Below are 14,417 nucleotides of genomic sequence, written 5' to 3' on the forward strand. Positions count from 1 at the left end.
CCATCGTATTGAATATTCTAAAGTAGAATATGTAAAGATCAGCGTTTTGCTCCTTTATGGTCATTCGCTCGTTACTGGACTCTTTTGCACTCCTTTGACTGCTGCGCTCAGCCGAGACGAGTCACGTGAATGTCATATGACTGTCTGCGCCGTATTATCCTTTTTCCTTCCTTTCCAAAACACAGACGAAGATGGCGGAAGAGCGACAGAACCTTTTGGACGATGAAGGGGATATCGCGTCTTCAGGTCCCAGAAATGAAAGCGGACCGGTTAAACCGATGTCCGCGCTCTGTGACCCGAGACGGCTGCCTCACCGCATTTTCGTCCTGCTTTTTATGTGCTTTCTGGGATTCGGTGAGCAGGGCGGTTCCAACGAAATTCCAACCAAATTCTTTGGAGAGTTTAGGCTTCATTCAGCTAACTGACTATCAGACTAATTGCTTTTGGATATCAGACTTTGATTATCTTTCACAATGATGTAGCCTTCTATGACTGTATCAATCAAATACGAGCTGGTTTAGAATGTACAGTATCAGTCAGCACTTTGATGTATCAATTCTACCCACTAACAGCGTTACTTTGTTGCAGGAAGTTACTTCTGTTATGATAACCCCGCTGCTTTGCAGACTCAAGTCATACAGGTGAGGAAGGACGACTGAAGTTTCCGTCTGTCACATCATGTCACTCTTTCGTCATTGTAGCCTAGCCTGCTGTATGCCAGAGCCTTCCTCCGATGCTTCAGTATGGGAAATAACTATAGTTATTGTAGTTATTCTAACTCTATGGACACATTCGAGTTATATGGATGTCTGACTCTTCATGACATCACCATGATGTTGTAAGCTTGCTGATAAGTGAAACAAAGCAGTGTGTCACAAGGAAATGGCCCATTAGAACTAGCACAGCTACCTTTCTCTCTTGTCATCGTGCTCAAAGGTTTTCTAATACTGCAAACAACAGACGAATATCAGGTCATACCAGTTAGTGTATGGTTGGTCCATGCACTCTCAGTTCATATTGGTGTTTTTTCTTTGCCTTTGTTTTGCTTTCTTGAAGAGACCTTTCTAGTAATTTGGGCTACCAATGCACTGACATTCTCTGTCCTCTCTGGTCTGCACTAGGACATGAAGCTCAACACGTCCATGTTCATGCAGCTCTATGCCTGGTACTCCTGGCCCAACGTGGTGCTCTGTTTCCTGGGGGGCTTCCTGCTCGACAGGGTCTTTGGCATCAGGTAGGACCACAGGTTACTAGTTAAACACTACTGTACACCTGTACATTCCCTACATGGAATACTTGGTTATCGCCATCCAAGGATAACCGTCTTGTACTGGTGCGGACAAGGTATTTAACCTCTTGCGTCCAGTGACTACCTGGTTACAGTCACATAACGCATGCATAGTGCTGTGCTTCTCAGAGCAGAAACTGTAGGTGTACAATAGAGATTAATACCCTAGGATCCTTTACGTCACATTTGTATAATATGTTTTCGGATTCTGTAATCACCCTGGTGTGTGGATGCTGGTTGTAGGTGTGTTTTCCCCCACACTCCTCCATGGCCAATACAGCCTGTGTACCTACTGTAATATGGGTAGTGTTTGTCTGCCAGTGTGTTAGTAGGAAATCCCCAGTCTCACCATGAACCTCTGACAACAAAAGATGCAGGGGTAATTGTGTATGGAGGATTAATCTGAATCCATAATGAACTAGGGCTGTCATCTCCAGCAACACAAGGAGAGATAACATTGTGACGAACATGTTTATGTTCACTTCAAATTATCCCCATGTAAACATAGTTTCTGTCACTGTGCTTCTCCTCGTCTGGTAGGCTAGGAACGATAATCTTCGCCCTGTTTGTCTGCGTTGGACAGGTAGGTGCACACCACATGATGGAGATGTGTTTGAGAGCTGTATTTGAGAGCTCCTCTTCTACAAAATGTGTAGTACAAATTCAATTGATCTATTTCCAGTGGTAATCTAGAGTGAATTCAGAAATTATTCAGACTCTTTTTAATTTTTCTACATTTTGTTATGTTACAAATTTATTAAAAAATGGATGAAATAGTTTTTTCCCCCTCCATTAATCTACACACAATATCCCATGGTTTGTACTTTTACTTCACTACATTCCCAGAGAAAATATGTACTTTTTACTCCCATACATTTTCACTGACACCCAAAAGTATATGTTTACATTTTAAATGCTCAGGAAGGACCGCAATATGGTCCAATTCACGCACCTATCAATATAACGCGTTGTCATCTCTACTGTCTCTGATCTGGTGGACTCACTAAACACAAATACTTTGTAAATGATGTGAGAGTTGGAGTGTGCCCCTGGCTGTCCGTAAATAACAACAAGAAAATCGTTCTGTCTGGTTTGCGTAATATAAGGAATTTGATGTAGAGCATTTACTTAGACTTTTACTCCAGTATGACAATGGACTGTTTTATCCCCCACTGTACTTAAGTACATTTCAAACCAGATACTTTTATACTTTTTTTTTGTCAAGTAGGATTTTACTGGGTGACCTTTACTGAACCATCTTTACTTTTATTAAAGTATGACTGACCATTGTACTTTTTCCACCACTGTGTATTTCCACAGGTTATAGTTGCTGTTGGGGCACTTCTAGATCTATTCTGGTTAATGGAGATTGGACGCTTTGTGTTTGGGTAAGATGTATTTTAGTCTATTTTGTCACTGAGCTAGTCCTTGCTACAGTTCCAAGCCACTTCTCTCCCCCTAACTAAGTGCTCTCTCTCTGGGTAGGATTGGAGGTGAGTCTCTGGCTGTGGCCCAGAACACCTATGCAGTGAACTGGTTCAAAGGGAAGGAACTCAACTTGGTGTTTGGTCTTCAGCTCAGCATGGCCAGGCTGGTAAGAACATGATAGAAGCGAAATATAACGGCGTATATAGATAGATACAGAAGCACATACTTAAGGCTTTATTTATGTGGCTGATCAGGGAGTGTTGGGTTGTCTCCTGTCCCTCAGGGTAGCACGGTCAACATGAACATCATGGGCTGGGTGTACAACCGTGTCGCTGACCTGGTCGGCTCGACAGGACACACCACTCTGGGAGTCTCGCTCATGATCGGTGAGTTAAGTGTTTAGTGATGTAGGGGTCAGCTGTTTGTTCACCCGCACCCATCAGCAATTGATAGTAGAGCGATTGTGGATGGGTTACTATGTGGAAAAACATGATCCCCAACCCGCAAATATCAAAAATCTCTATATATTTTTGTCTTGCACACTTTATTGAACCATTACATTTCTCTTGAGCATATTAAAAGGATTGCACTTATTGAACAGTAGCCTATTGTTTTACTGAAACAAAACAAAATGTGAAACAATGAATGGATCTCTTGTAAGGCCGACTGCACGGCTGTTTAAAAAAAATAAAACAATTGGGGTTTTAATTTATTGAACAATGTTTTTTCTTGAGCAATTGAAAATTCTTAGGCCTATTGAACAGTAATCTATCATTTTACTGAAAGGAAACAATAAATGGACATCTTGTAGGCCGACTGCCTGTGTGGGCTAATATCCTATACCGGTATATGAATTAATAAAAATAAAAAAATGAATGGGGGAAATAATAATAATAATAATTGGCTTCAAAAATCAATTGGCTACAACACAACAAAGTTTAGAAAATGAAAGTACCCACTGACCAGTTATGAGGCTATAATTGCCTACTTTGTCTTGCTTTTTTTTGCAGCACTGTTAATTTAAGAAACGGAATAGTGTCTGCTGTGCCAGGTTTCAGTCGGTTGCGCCTGGTTTCAGTAACGTGCCCGGCAGTGCTGAAGGCGCATTCACTCGATGTGCTTGATGCTGGAATGCAGAGAATTCTCTTTGCAAGAGACCGGAGTTGAGGGAAGGTACACTCCTGCTTCTCCCAGAAAGCAAGCAAACTTTCCTCCACACAATCCTCCAGGGAAAAGTCAGTGCTTTGTACCTCTGGATTTCGTCGATCTCTTCGGCTTCTCTCGTCCTCCCAGTCCGTGAAGTTAAATCTTGGTCTCTTTACGGAGTAGGTGCTTGCATTTCCAACTGTAAAGTGAATATTTAATAAGACTAGGCCTAGTAATACTAATTATTATTATAATAAAAAGTTACCTTTGCTGAGATCCTCTGTTTGTGGTGGTGAAACTACCAGAATTATACATTTATTTATTTTTTTAAAACATTGTTTCTCTTCATTCCACCCACCCTTCATCCACACTATATTGAATGAACCTAAACCCACCCGGCCCGCTGATATAACCGCAGGGACTGCGGGTTATGAGTCAACCCGTGCATCACGTGTGTGTGCTTAGTATTTTATTAGGATCCACATATGACATAATACAGAACCACCCTTCGTGTGAGTGAGTTGCATGTACATATTTGATCAGGAGGAGAGTGAGCTAAATTCCCAGGCCTGCTGTCTACATTGAGCCTCAGGTTACATATCCAGCCCAGACAGCCCTGCCTGCAACACCATACCACTTCTATTACAAATGCTCTCTAATTTCAGCACAGAGAGGGATGGAGAAAAGAGGGGAGGGAGAGTAAAAAACACAACCACAGAGTCATTTGTCTGATGAATCACGTGATGGAGGAGGTTTCAGTTTCGTGATCCTCCGCCTCACTTCTCTTTTCTCTTTTCACTTCCTCTTTCATGGTGGGTGTCCTCACTCGCTCCACGGGAATAAGAGGAGCCCAGCAGTCTGTGTGTTCTCTCCAGCAGGACTCGTACAGTCCTGTAACATTAGAATGGAATAATGGAGCCCCAGTAGATATGTGCTGATGCTTTACAGAAACTACAGAGGAACATTAAGCCTGTGAGATGGGTCTAATATGTCCATATCCTACTGTTAATTCAAACCAAAGCCTACTGGATTTTGCCACATACTTAGTGAAATTTCACCTGTTTTAATAGAGAATATTTATTGGACTACAAACCCCTCTAATGTAGAGGGTGGGATGTGATGTGAGTGAGGGAGTGTGATGTAGAGATCTTCGACCACCCCCAAGAAATCAAAAGCATTCCGGCAATCACTCTCGACACAAAATCTAAAGTAAAACTTTTTGAGCTACTTTTTAATCTTATTACTCTGACTGTTGGTCCTAAAGGAAGCAGTCATGCTTATTGAGACTGAACTAGGCGGGGCTTTAAAGATCCTTGGCAGGCTCTTCTCCTGAGGACTTACCCTATTGTGCTGCTGTAGGTTCATGAGCCACACCTACCTGTTCATAGCTGATGTAATGATTTTCCTGGCTCTCCTTTATCCCCCCCTCACCCTTTCTCTCTCTTGCTTGTGCTCTCTCCATCTCTCTCTCTCCTTCTCCAGCTGGGGCGACATGTATATTCTCTCTGGTCTGTGCTCTGGTGTTGGGCTACCTGGACAAGAGGGCCGAGAGGATCCTCAACAAGGAACAGGGAGCGACCGGTGAGCTAACACGGCAGTCAGTGACTGCCTCCGATGTGTGTCCCAATCAGAGCTGAACTACACAGGATAATGGCATTGACTGGGATGATGGTCATTATCTATGTGCTATGGTTATCATGTCCACTGTATTCTGACGATGTTGGTGTGAGGAGGGCGGTGGTAGAGGGTAGGTTCCTTCTGTTAACCTGTCACCATTAGCCAATCTCATTTTGCCTTGATGAATTTAGTTGATTTAAGGAGCTCTATCCACCTGGGAAACATCAAACTCCCCATTGTGTTGCATGTAATCTTGTCAGAATTGATTATTGGGAAGTTAGCCTGTGTTTCTACCGTGCTCAGCGTTTCCCTGGGCTGGCTTTAGTGTGACAGGGGCGGAGGTCACGGGTCATAGTACTACTTCCTGTGGGTTATTGCCTGGCTGTCACACTCCTTTCCTAAGGGGATGCTTTAGCCAAGACTGGCTCGGTGTGTTGAACATGTGTTTTGTGTGTGTGTGTAGGGGAAGTGATCAAGCTGACGGATGTGAAGGACTTCCCCTTCCCACTGTGGCTCATCTTCATCATCTGTGTGGGCTACTACGTGGCCATCTTCCCCTTCATTGGACTGGGACAGTGAGTAGCACACGAACCATCAGTCATCATGTCTTATCAGTCAAAACCCTCACCAATATTGCCAGCTTTATCACAAGTAGTTATTTGGGCTGCAAGGTGATTGTAGATCAGGGATTATGTGCTGCCACTTCATGCCTGTCCCCTCAAATGCAATGTCTATTCTCCATCATGTAAAATACCTTGAGTGAATATAATATCATGAACTCTTTTGGAATAATGTTTTGCTCCCAAGCTGATTTTAAATCATTAACTGTTAGAGACCATGTAATCTAACCCCCTGAGTGGGTAGGAAAGCGAGTACTGGGGAGAGATGCAGAGAGCGGGATATGGGGGGAGAGGGATATGGGGAGGGGGGGCAGAGAGCGAGATATGGGGGGGAGAGGGATATGGGGAGAGGGGGCAGAGAGCGAGAGATGCAGAGAGCGAGATATGGGGGGGACAGGGGGAGAGGGATATGGGGAGGGGGGGCAGAGCGAGATATGTGGGGGACAGGGATATGGGGAGGGGGGGCAGGGAGAGAGAGATGCAGAGAGCGAGATATGGGGGGGACGGGGGGAGAGGGATATGGGGGGAGAGTGGCGATGCCTGTTGAGCAAATACATGTTATGGAATATAGATTTTTTTGTTTGTTGTTACAATACTTACCTGGCTGCTGGAGCCTGTTCAATACCATGTGCTGCGGTTCAACAATGTGTGGACCAGGTGCAACTCTACTTGGTAGCTGGCTGGAAGGGATGGATGGGTGATTGGTGTGTGTGCGCGCGCATGTGCTTGTGTGCTAAAACACTCTGAGGAACTGTCAATTGCTCCCAAAGGCCCTGTATAGCAGCGTAAAGAGCACATTCCTCTGTGTTGAGTTGTAATGAATGCCTATAGAACAGGAACAGGGATGTGCTTAATGTGGTGGTGGGATATGTTGCAGTGATAGTATGGACATACTCCGTACCACTCTGGTCTGCTGTGACTGACTGTTCTTCTCACCTGTCGGTCTTCCCCTTGCAGGGTTTTCTTCATTGAAAAGTTCAACTTCTCACCTCAAGAAGCAAGAGCAATTAACAGGTAACACACAACTCTTTACCCTAGTCTGAGATGCCGGAGTAACTAATAAGACCAGTGATTCAATTTGGACAGAGTGAGGATGTGCCACTCAACTTTTTGTGAGGAGTTCTTCAAATGAGGTTTGTTTTAGCTCTCATCTCACCTCAGACTATGAACCGTCACAACACATTGTAACTGTGTCTCTGGCACCCTTCTAAACACAATCACTATCTCTCCCTCCATGTCCCCTCTCTCCACCCTCTCCCTCTGTGTCCCCTCTCTCCACCCTCTCCCTCTGTGTCCCCTCTCCCAGTATTGTGTACATCATCTCAGCCCCAGCCTCTCCTTTGTTGGGCTTCATGGTGGACAGGACAGGGAAGAACGTGATCTGGGTGCTGTGTGCCGTCGTCACGACACTCATAGCCCACATGATGCTCGCCTTCACCTTCTGGAACCCCTGGATCGCCATGGTGATGACCATTCTCCATTTGATTATCGTTAGAATGGCGCAGAGTGGTTCACAGCAGAATATGACCTTGGAGACATTTAGTAGGACATTCACTAGAAACCTAGTGTATGCAGTGATGAGCGGTGGGCCAGATTTGGACGCGCAACCTTGGATCACTGGGTCCTTGAACAGTTGCTTTTGTTTAGTCCTGCAAGACAATTACATCCTGCTTCCAGAGGAATGAAGTCAGATTTTAGATTTAGTTTATACATAGTAATTGAGTTGTATTGTGACTGGGTAACCAGGTACAGTGAATGGTGTTGATAATGGTACTGTGTATCTGTGTCCTCCAGTCCCTGTTGGGTTTGTCCTACTCCCTGCTGGCCTGTGCCCTGTGGCCCATGGTGGCCTTCGTGGTGCCAGAGCATCAGCTGGGGACCGCCTATGGCTTGTAAGTACACCTGCTCCTACCCACCCTTTCTGTGTAACCAGAAAAGTGTTTCATACCTACAGGCGTTTGCATTCTATCCATTATTTGTGACTGTGATGATGATGCTGTTGATGTTGTAGTTATTGTTGATGATGACGGTGGTGGTGATGCTGCTGTTGTTGATGATGACGCATGGCCTTCCTACCTCCCAGCATGCAGTCCATCCAGAACCTGGGCCTGGCTCTGATCTCCATGGCAGCAGGATCTATTCTGGACAACAAGGGATACCTCTTCCTGGAGGTCTTCTTCACCGCCTGTGTCTGCTGTGAGTAACACGTGTGTGTGTGTGTGTGTGTGTGTTGAGTCAACCAATAAATGTGTGTGTGTGTCTCTCTCTCTCTCTCTCTCAGTGGCGCTGATCGCGGTAGTGATGCTGTACTTTGTTGATTATCTACGAGGTAAGAGAGCTGGGAGCGGGCCTCCTGACACCATTAAACCACTCACAGTGGAGCGTGCCTTATGATATCATCACTAACCATGCTCTTTGATATTCCTCTCCCATTCTCTCTCCCACCCTTTCTCTTTCTGTCCTTCTCCCTCTTTTCCTCTCCCTGCCACTCTCCATTACTCCCTCCCTCTCTCTTCAGGAGGAGATCTGAACCTCTCAGCCTCTGCCAGGGCCAAACTCCTGAAGGACTCCAATTCAGAGTGAGTATCCATGACCTTTCACCTTTCTCCTCCTCTCACACTCAAATCAAATTTATTTATATAGCCATATATGCAAATGTGTGTGTGACTGTGTGTTTTGACCCGGCTTCCTATCCTGAATAGTCTACACAGATACTGTCCTTTCTGCCCTGCTATCAAATCAAATGTATTTATAAAGCCCTTCTTACATCAGCTGATATCTCAAAGTGCTGTACAGAAACCCAGCCTAAAACCCCAAACGGCAAGCAATGCAGGTGTAGAAGCACTCAATAGACAAGAGCCACTGAACAATAGGTTCTCAACCCACTCATGAGGAAGGCAAGGACCTATTATCAATCTATTATTAAACATGGTGCTGAACTGGTGCTGAACTAAAAAGAAAAGCCTGCAACTGTGATATTCTTCACTAGGGTTCCCAACCTCTCTCACCTTATCTGAATGCTCAGAGACAGTTGTAAGAGAAGCTCTACCATATATGATCCCAAGTGGGTTTAATGAAAACATTTCAGGTTTGTAATTAACATTCTGAATTAACATGTGCAAGCGTAGTATATCATTTGACCGCTCTGGATTAAGTAAAATAGATTTAGACTTTGAGCAACTCTTGATATAGACAATAAACTCTTGATATAGACAATAAACTCTTGATATAGACAATAAACTCTTGATATAGACAATAAACTCTTGATATAGACAAACTCTTGATATAGACAAACTCTTGATATAGACAATAAACTCTTGATATAGACAATAAACTCTTGATATAGACAATAAACTCTTGATATAGACAATAAACTCTTGATATAGACAATAAACTCTTGATATAGACAATAAACTCTTGATATAGACAATAAACTCTTGATATAGACAATAAACTCTTGATATAGACAATAAACTCTTGATATAGACAATAAACTCTTGATATAGACAATAAACTCTTGATATAGACAATAAACTCTTGATATAGACAATAAACTCTTGCTATAGACAATAAACTCTTGCTATAGACAATAAACTCTTGCTATAGACAAACTCTTGATATAGACAATAAACTCTTGATATAGACAAACTCTTGATATAGACAATAAACTCTTGCTATAGACAATAAACTCTTGCTATAGACAATAAACTCTTGCTATAGACAATAAACTCTTGCTATAGACAATAAACTCTTGATATAGACAAACTCTTGATATAGACAAACTCTTGATATAGACAATAAACTCTTGATATAGACAATAAACTATTGATATAGACAAACTCTTGATATAGACAATAAACTCTTGATATAGACAATAAACTCTTGATATAGACAAACTCTTGCTATAGACAATAAACTCTTGCTATAGACAATAAACTCTTGATAAAGACAAACTCTTGATATAGACAATAAACTCTTGATATAGACTAAACTCTTGATATAGACACTAAACTCTTGATATAGACAATAAACTCTTGATATAGACAATAAACTCTTGATATAGACAATAAACTCTTGCTATAGACAATAAACTCTTGATATAGACAATAAACTCTTGATATAGACAATAAACTCTTGATATAGACAATAAACTCTTGATATAGACACTAAACTCTTGATATAGACAATAAACTCTTGATATAGACAATAAACTCTTGCTATAGACAATAAACTCTTGATATAGACAATAAACTCTTGATATAGACAAACTCTTGCTATAGACAATAAACTCTTGATATAGACAATAAACTCTTGATATAGACAATAAACTCTTGATATAGACAATAAACTCTTGATATAGACAATAAACTCTTGATATAGACAATAAACTCTTGATATAGACAATAAACTCTTGATATAGACAATAAACTCTTGATATAGACAATAAACTCTTGATATAGACAATAAACTCTTGATATAGACTAAACTCTTGATATAGACAATAAACTCTTGATATAGACAATAAACTCTTGATATAGACAAACTCTTGATATAGACTAAACTCTTGATATAGACAATCTGCATAATGTTTTCATGCTCCTTAACCAGTTCTGTCTCTCCTAAGTCGGCATACACTGTTCCTGGGTGTGGCCCATGTGTTGTCTAACCTGCTTCTGCTCGTGTGTGTAGTGTCACTGCTCGGCCCAATTCCTCTCCAACACGTTGTCCCTTTCCCTCTGCCCTTGTTTACTTGCCCATGCAGATGTGAAAAACAGTATGAAGCTGTTTCACTTATCAACAAGGGCAGTAGAGAAGGACTGGATTTATGGTTCTAGAAGGTCTGTGTCTGACTGTGTGCTGAGTATCCCGGACTAATGCATTGGCCCTGTCTTGTACTGTTTTCCAGGTGAGCGGTCACACAGTCCTGAGCCCTCTGTACCAGCTGGCTGCACGGACATGACCACAGCTGTCAATCACCTGCTAGGGGGCGTGTCTGCACTACTCCTCCCACCTGCACACTGACCCAGCCTTGCATTGTCACTGACCCCTCCCAGCAACATACTGACCCATCGCAGCTCAGATGCTGACCCCTCTGCTCTGACATCACATACCAACGCCGTCGTCTCTCTGACTGCTCCCTCCAGTGGCTGTGTCAAGGGCTGGCTAATGACTGATTGGTGTTGTGTGCATGCTTTGGAACCTCAAACCTCAGCACCAATCATACTTTAATGTCAGTAGAGTGGGGCACCAGAAAGCACTTTAAACAGACTTGTGTTTTTAAAAGGTTTATAAATGTCTAGAACAAGACGCCAGGCTGAGTGACTTTTACTTCAGACATGTAAAGTTAGAATCGGCATTGGGTTTAATTCTTTATAGCGCTGTTCCTTCATTCATTCCTTTCTTTGCTCTTGGCTGGTCATAGAGGCTCGTAAAACGTTACACTGACACACCGTCAAGCCTTTATCACTTGTCAAAGTGATACAGGAATTTTAAAGGGAAACATTTTATATTTCAATTCACCCAATGTACAAAAATAACACCAAATTTTGAAAGCAGCAGTTTTACATTGTCCTTTGAGAAAATGACCTGGCTTATGTGTATGAAGGAGGACTTTTAACAATACTATAACATTGGCAATTGGGTGGAAACCCTCTGCTGTACAACTGAATGAAAGGATACATACTTTGTTTTGTTGATGTTTATTGATCAATCTCAGGAAATTGCCAAGAGATACTTTCATATGTTGAAAACCACTAAATCAAATGATCATTCTAATGACAAAATCACTTTTGATAGTTTTTCTATTGTAATGAAGGATCGCTTCAGTCTTTAATCCTGAGTCAGTTTTCTGCAGGACAACCTGAGCTTGAACCAAGTGGCCTGTCGTAGCATTGTATTAGGTCAAATTATTGTGGTAGAGGAAGCCTATCCATATACCATTTGAAGTTGTGAAGGCTGTTTGTTTGTCTTAGCTGCAGAATAGTCTCTGTGTAAATTTCACTAAGAGTGCTGTCTGTTTTGAGTTGAACTAACAAATGTCTAACAACTCTAAATAACATGTTCTATTGCCTAGAACTGCCTAGAGCACGGGGCTCCAACCCTGTTCCTGGAGAACAACCCTCCTGTAGGTTTTCACTCCAACCCCAGTTGTAACTAACCTGGTTCAGCTTATCAACCAGCTAATCGTTAGAATCGGCTGTGCTGTATTAGGGTTGGAGTGAACCTACAGGACGGTAGTGCTTCAGGAACAGGGTTAGAGCCCCTTGGCCTCGAGGTACCATGTGTAGTCATACATTTAATAATATACTTGTCGTAATTTTAAATCGCCACAGAATATTACACATTTAATGACAATTTGGTTAAAAAAATAACTAAAACAAGCGGATGTTCTTGTTACATAGCTGATGTTCACTGTGGTTGTTAAATAACATCAGGCCATTGTGTCCTTGCCAGATCTGATTGTCATTCTGTCTGATCAAATTGACTTTTATATACAACAGTATTGTCTCAGGACGGCGAATAAAAGTTTGTAAAAACAGACCCATTTGATTTATTTTCACCATGATGATGATTATTCCACTCCCCCTGCTGTCCATGTAGGGTTAAGAGGAGTCAGAGGGTCAGTCAGCAGACTGAGGAGAAACTGGCCAAACTCAGGCCCATGTCTGCTTTTGGCCTTCGCAACTGCTACCTCCTCCCCCCCACACACACACACTTTCCACACATAGATGCTAAATTCCCTTCTCCTTCCTCCAGATCAGTACTGTACCCACCTGTCCTCACTGGCAGGAGTGTACTGAAGTAATGCGGCCTACTCTGCACTTAACCCCCTCGACATCTAAACCCAGCCTGTCCATAGCTGCAGGAATCGGTTGGGGGAGGTTTATGTCAGTCCGCTAATACAGGACTACTTTTGTGAGAAAAAAATATCCCTTCCCAACATGTAAAGTGTTGGTCCCATGTTTCATGAGCTGATAATTGAATGTTAATTCCTCTACCATAACTCATCTCCAACATAGTTTTGGAGAATTTGGCAGAATATCCAACTGGCCTCACAACCGCAGACCACGTGTAACGACACCAGCCCAGGACCTCCACATCTGGATTCTTCATCTGCAGGATCGTCTGAGACTACCCACCCTGACAGCTGATGAAACTGAGGGGTATTTCTGTCTGTAATAAAGTCCTTTTGTGTGGAAAAACTCATTCTGATTGGCTGCGCCCCTGCCCAGTCATGTGAAATGCATAGATTAGGGCCTAATACATTTATTTAAATAGACTGATTTCATTATATGAACTGTAACTCAGTGAAATTGTTGTATATATATATATATATATATATATATAGTAACAGTCAAAAGTTTGGACACACTTGCTCATTCAAGAGTTTTTATTTTTACTATATTGTAGAATAATAGTGAAGACATCAAAAACTATGAAATAACACATGGAATCATGTAGCAACCAAAAAAAGTGTTAAACATAGTTTGTCTTCACTATTATTCTACAATGTAGAAAATCATTTTAAAAGAAAACCCCTTGAATAAGTAGGTGTCCAAACTTTTGACTGGTACTGTATAGCAGACTAGTACACAGTGCCTTCGGAAAGTATGCAGACCCCTTAAGTTTTCTCACATTTTGTTAGGTTACAGCCTTATAACGTTTATTACATTGTTTTTTTCCCCTCATAAATTGACACACAATGCCCCATAATGACAAATCAAAAACCTTTAAAAAATGTTTTTTTTGTTATGTATTACAAATAAAACATGAAATATCACATTGCCTTAAGTATTCAGATCCTTTACTCAGTACTTTGTTGAAGCACCTTTGGAAATGATTACAACCTCAAGTCTTCTTGGATATGACGCCACAAGCTTGGCACACCGGTATTTGGGGAGTTTCTTCCATTATTCTCTGCAGATCTCTAAAGCATTGTCAGGTTGGATGGGAAGCGTTGCTGCACAGCTATTTTCAGGTCTCTCCAGAGATCAGGTTCAAGTGCTGGCTCTGGCTGGGCCACACAAGGACATTCAGAGACTTGTCCCGAAGCCACTCCTGCATTGTCTTGGCTGTGTGCTTAGGATCATTGTCCTGTTGGAAGGTGAACCTTCGCCCCAGTCAGAGGTCCTGAGTGCTCTGGAGCAGGTTTTCATCAAGGTTCTCTCTGTACTTTTCTCCATTCATCTTTGCCTCAATCTTTACTAGTCTCCCAGTCCTTGCTGCTGAAAAACATCCCCAAAGCATGATGCTGCCACCACCATGCTTCACCGTAGGGATGGTGCCAGGGTTCCTCCAGACATGACGCTTGGCATTCA

General features: G+C 42.3%; 1 protein-coding gene across 2 annotated transcripts; it reads left to right on the plus strand.

Moving 5' to 3' along the window:
- Window positions 1-58: 58 nt before the first annotated feature.
- Window positions 59-12,639, plus strand: LOC110503784 (lysosomal dipeptide transporter MFSD1). Of its 2 annotated transcripts, XM_021582318.3 has the most exons (16): window positions 59-354; window positions 589-641; window positions 1,122-1,234; window positions 1,829-1,871; window positions 2,609-2,676; window positions 2,774-2,882; window positions 3,000-3,102; window positions 5,345-5,443; window positions 5,943-6,054; window positions 7,057-7,113; window positions 7,406-7,562; window positions 7,894-7,991; window positions 8,183-8,295; window positions 8,381-8,428; window positions 8,618-8,678; window positions 11,006-12,639. In XM_021582318.3, exons 1-16 carry the CDS (start codon window positions 192-194, stop codon window positions 11,007-11,009), a joined length of 1,401 nt encoding a protein of 466 aa, XP_021437993.1. In that variant the 5' UTR covers window positions 59-191; the 3' UTR covers window positions 11,010-12,639. The 2 variants fall into 2 exon arrangements, with proteins under 2 accessions (XP_021437993.1, XP_021437994.1); XM_021582319.3 differs by lacking the exon at window positions 11,006-12,639 and having other exon boundaries at window positions 94-354; window positions 8,618-8,724.
- Window positions 12,640-14,417: the final 1,778 nt, after the last annotated feature.

Source organism: Oncorhynchus mykiss, chromosome 24, assembly GCF_057628025.1.
Source record: "Oncorhynchus mykiss isolate SJ-2025 chromosome 24, ASM5762802v1, whole genome shotgun sequence".
In the NCBI taxonomy this organism is placed as follows: domain Eukaryota; kingdom Metazoa; phylum Chordata; class Actinopteri; order Salmoniformes; family Salmonidae; genus Oncorhynchus; species Oncorhynchus mykiss.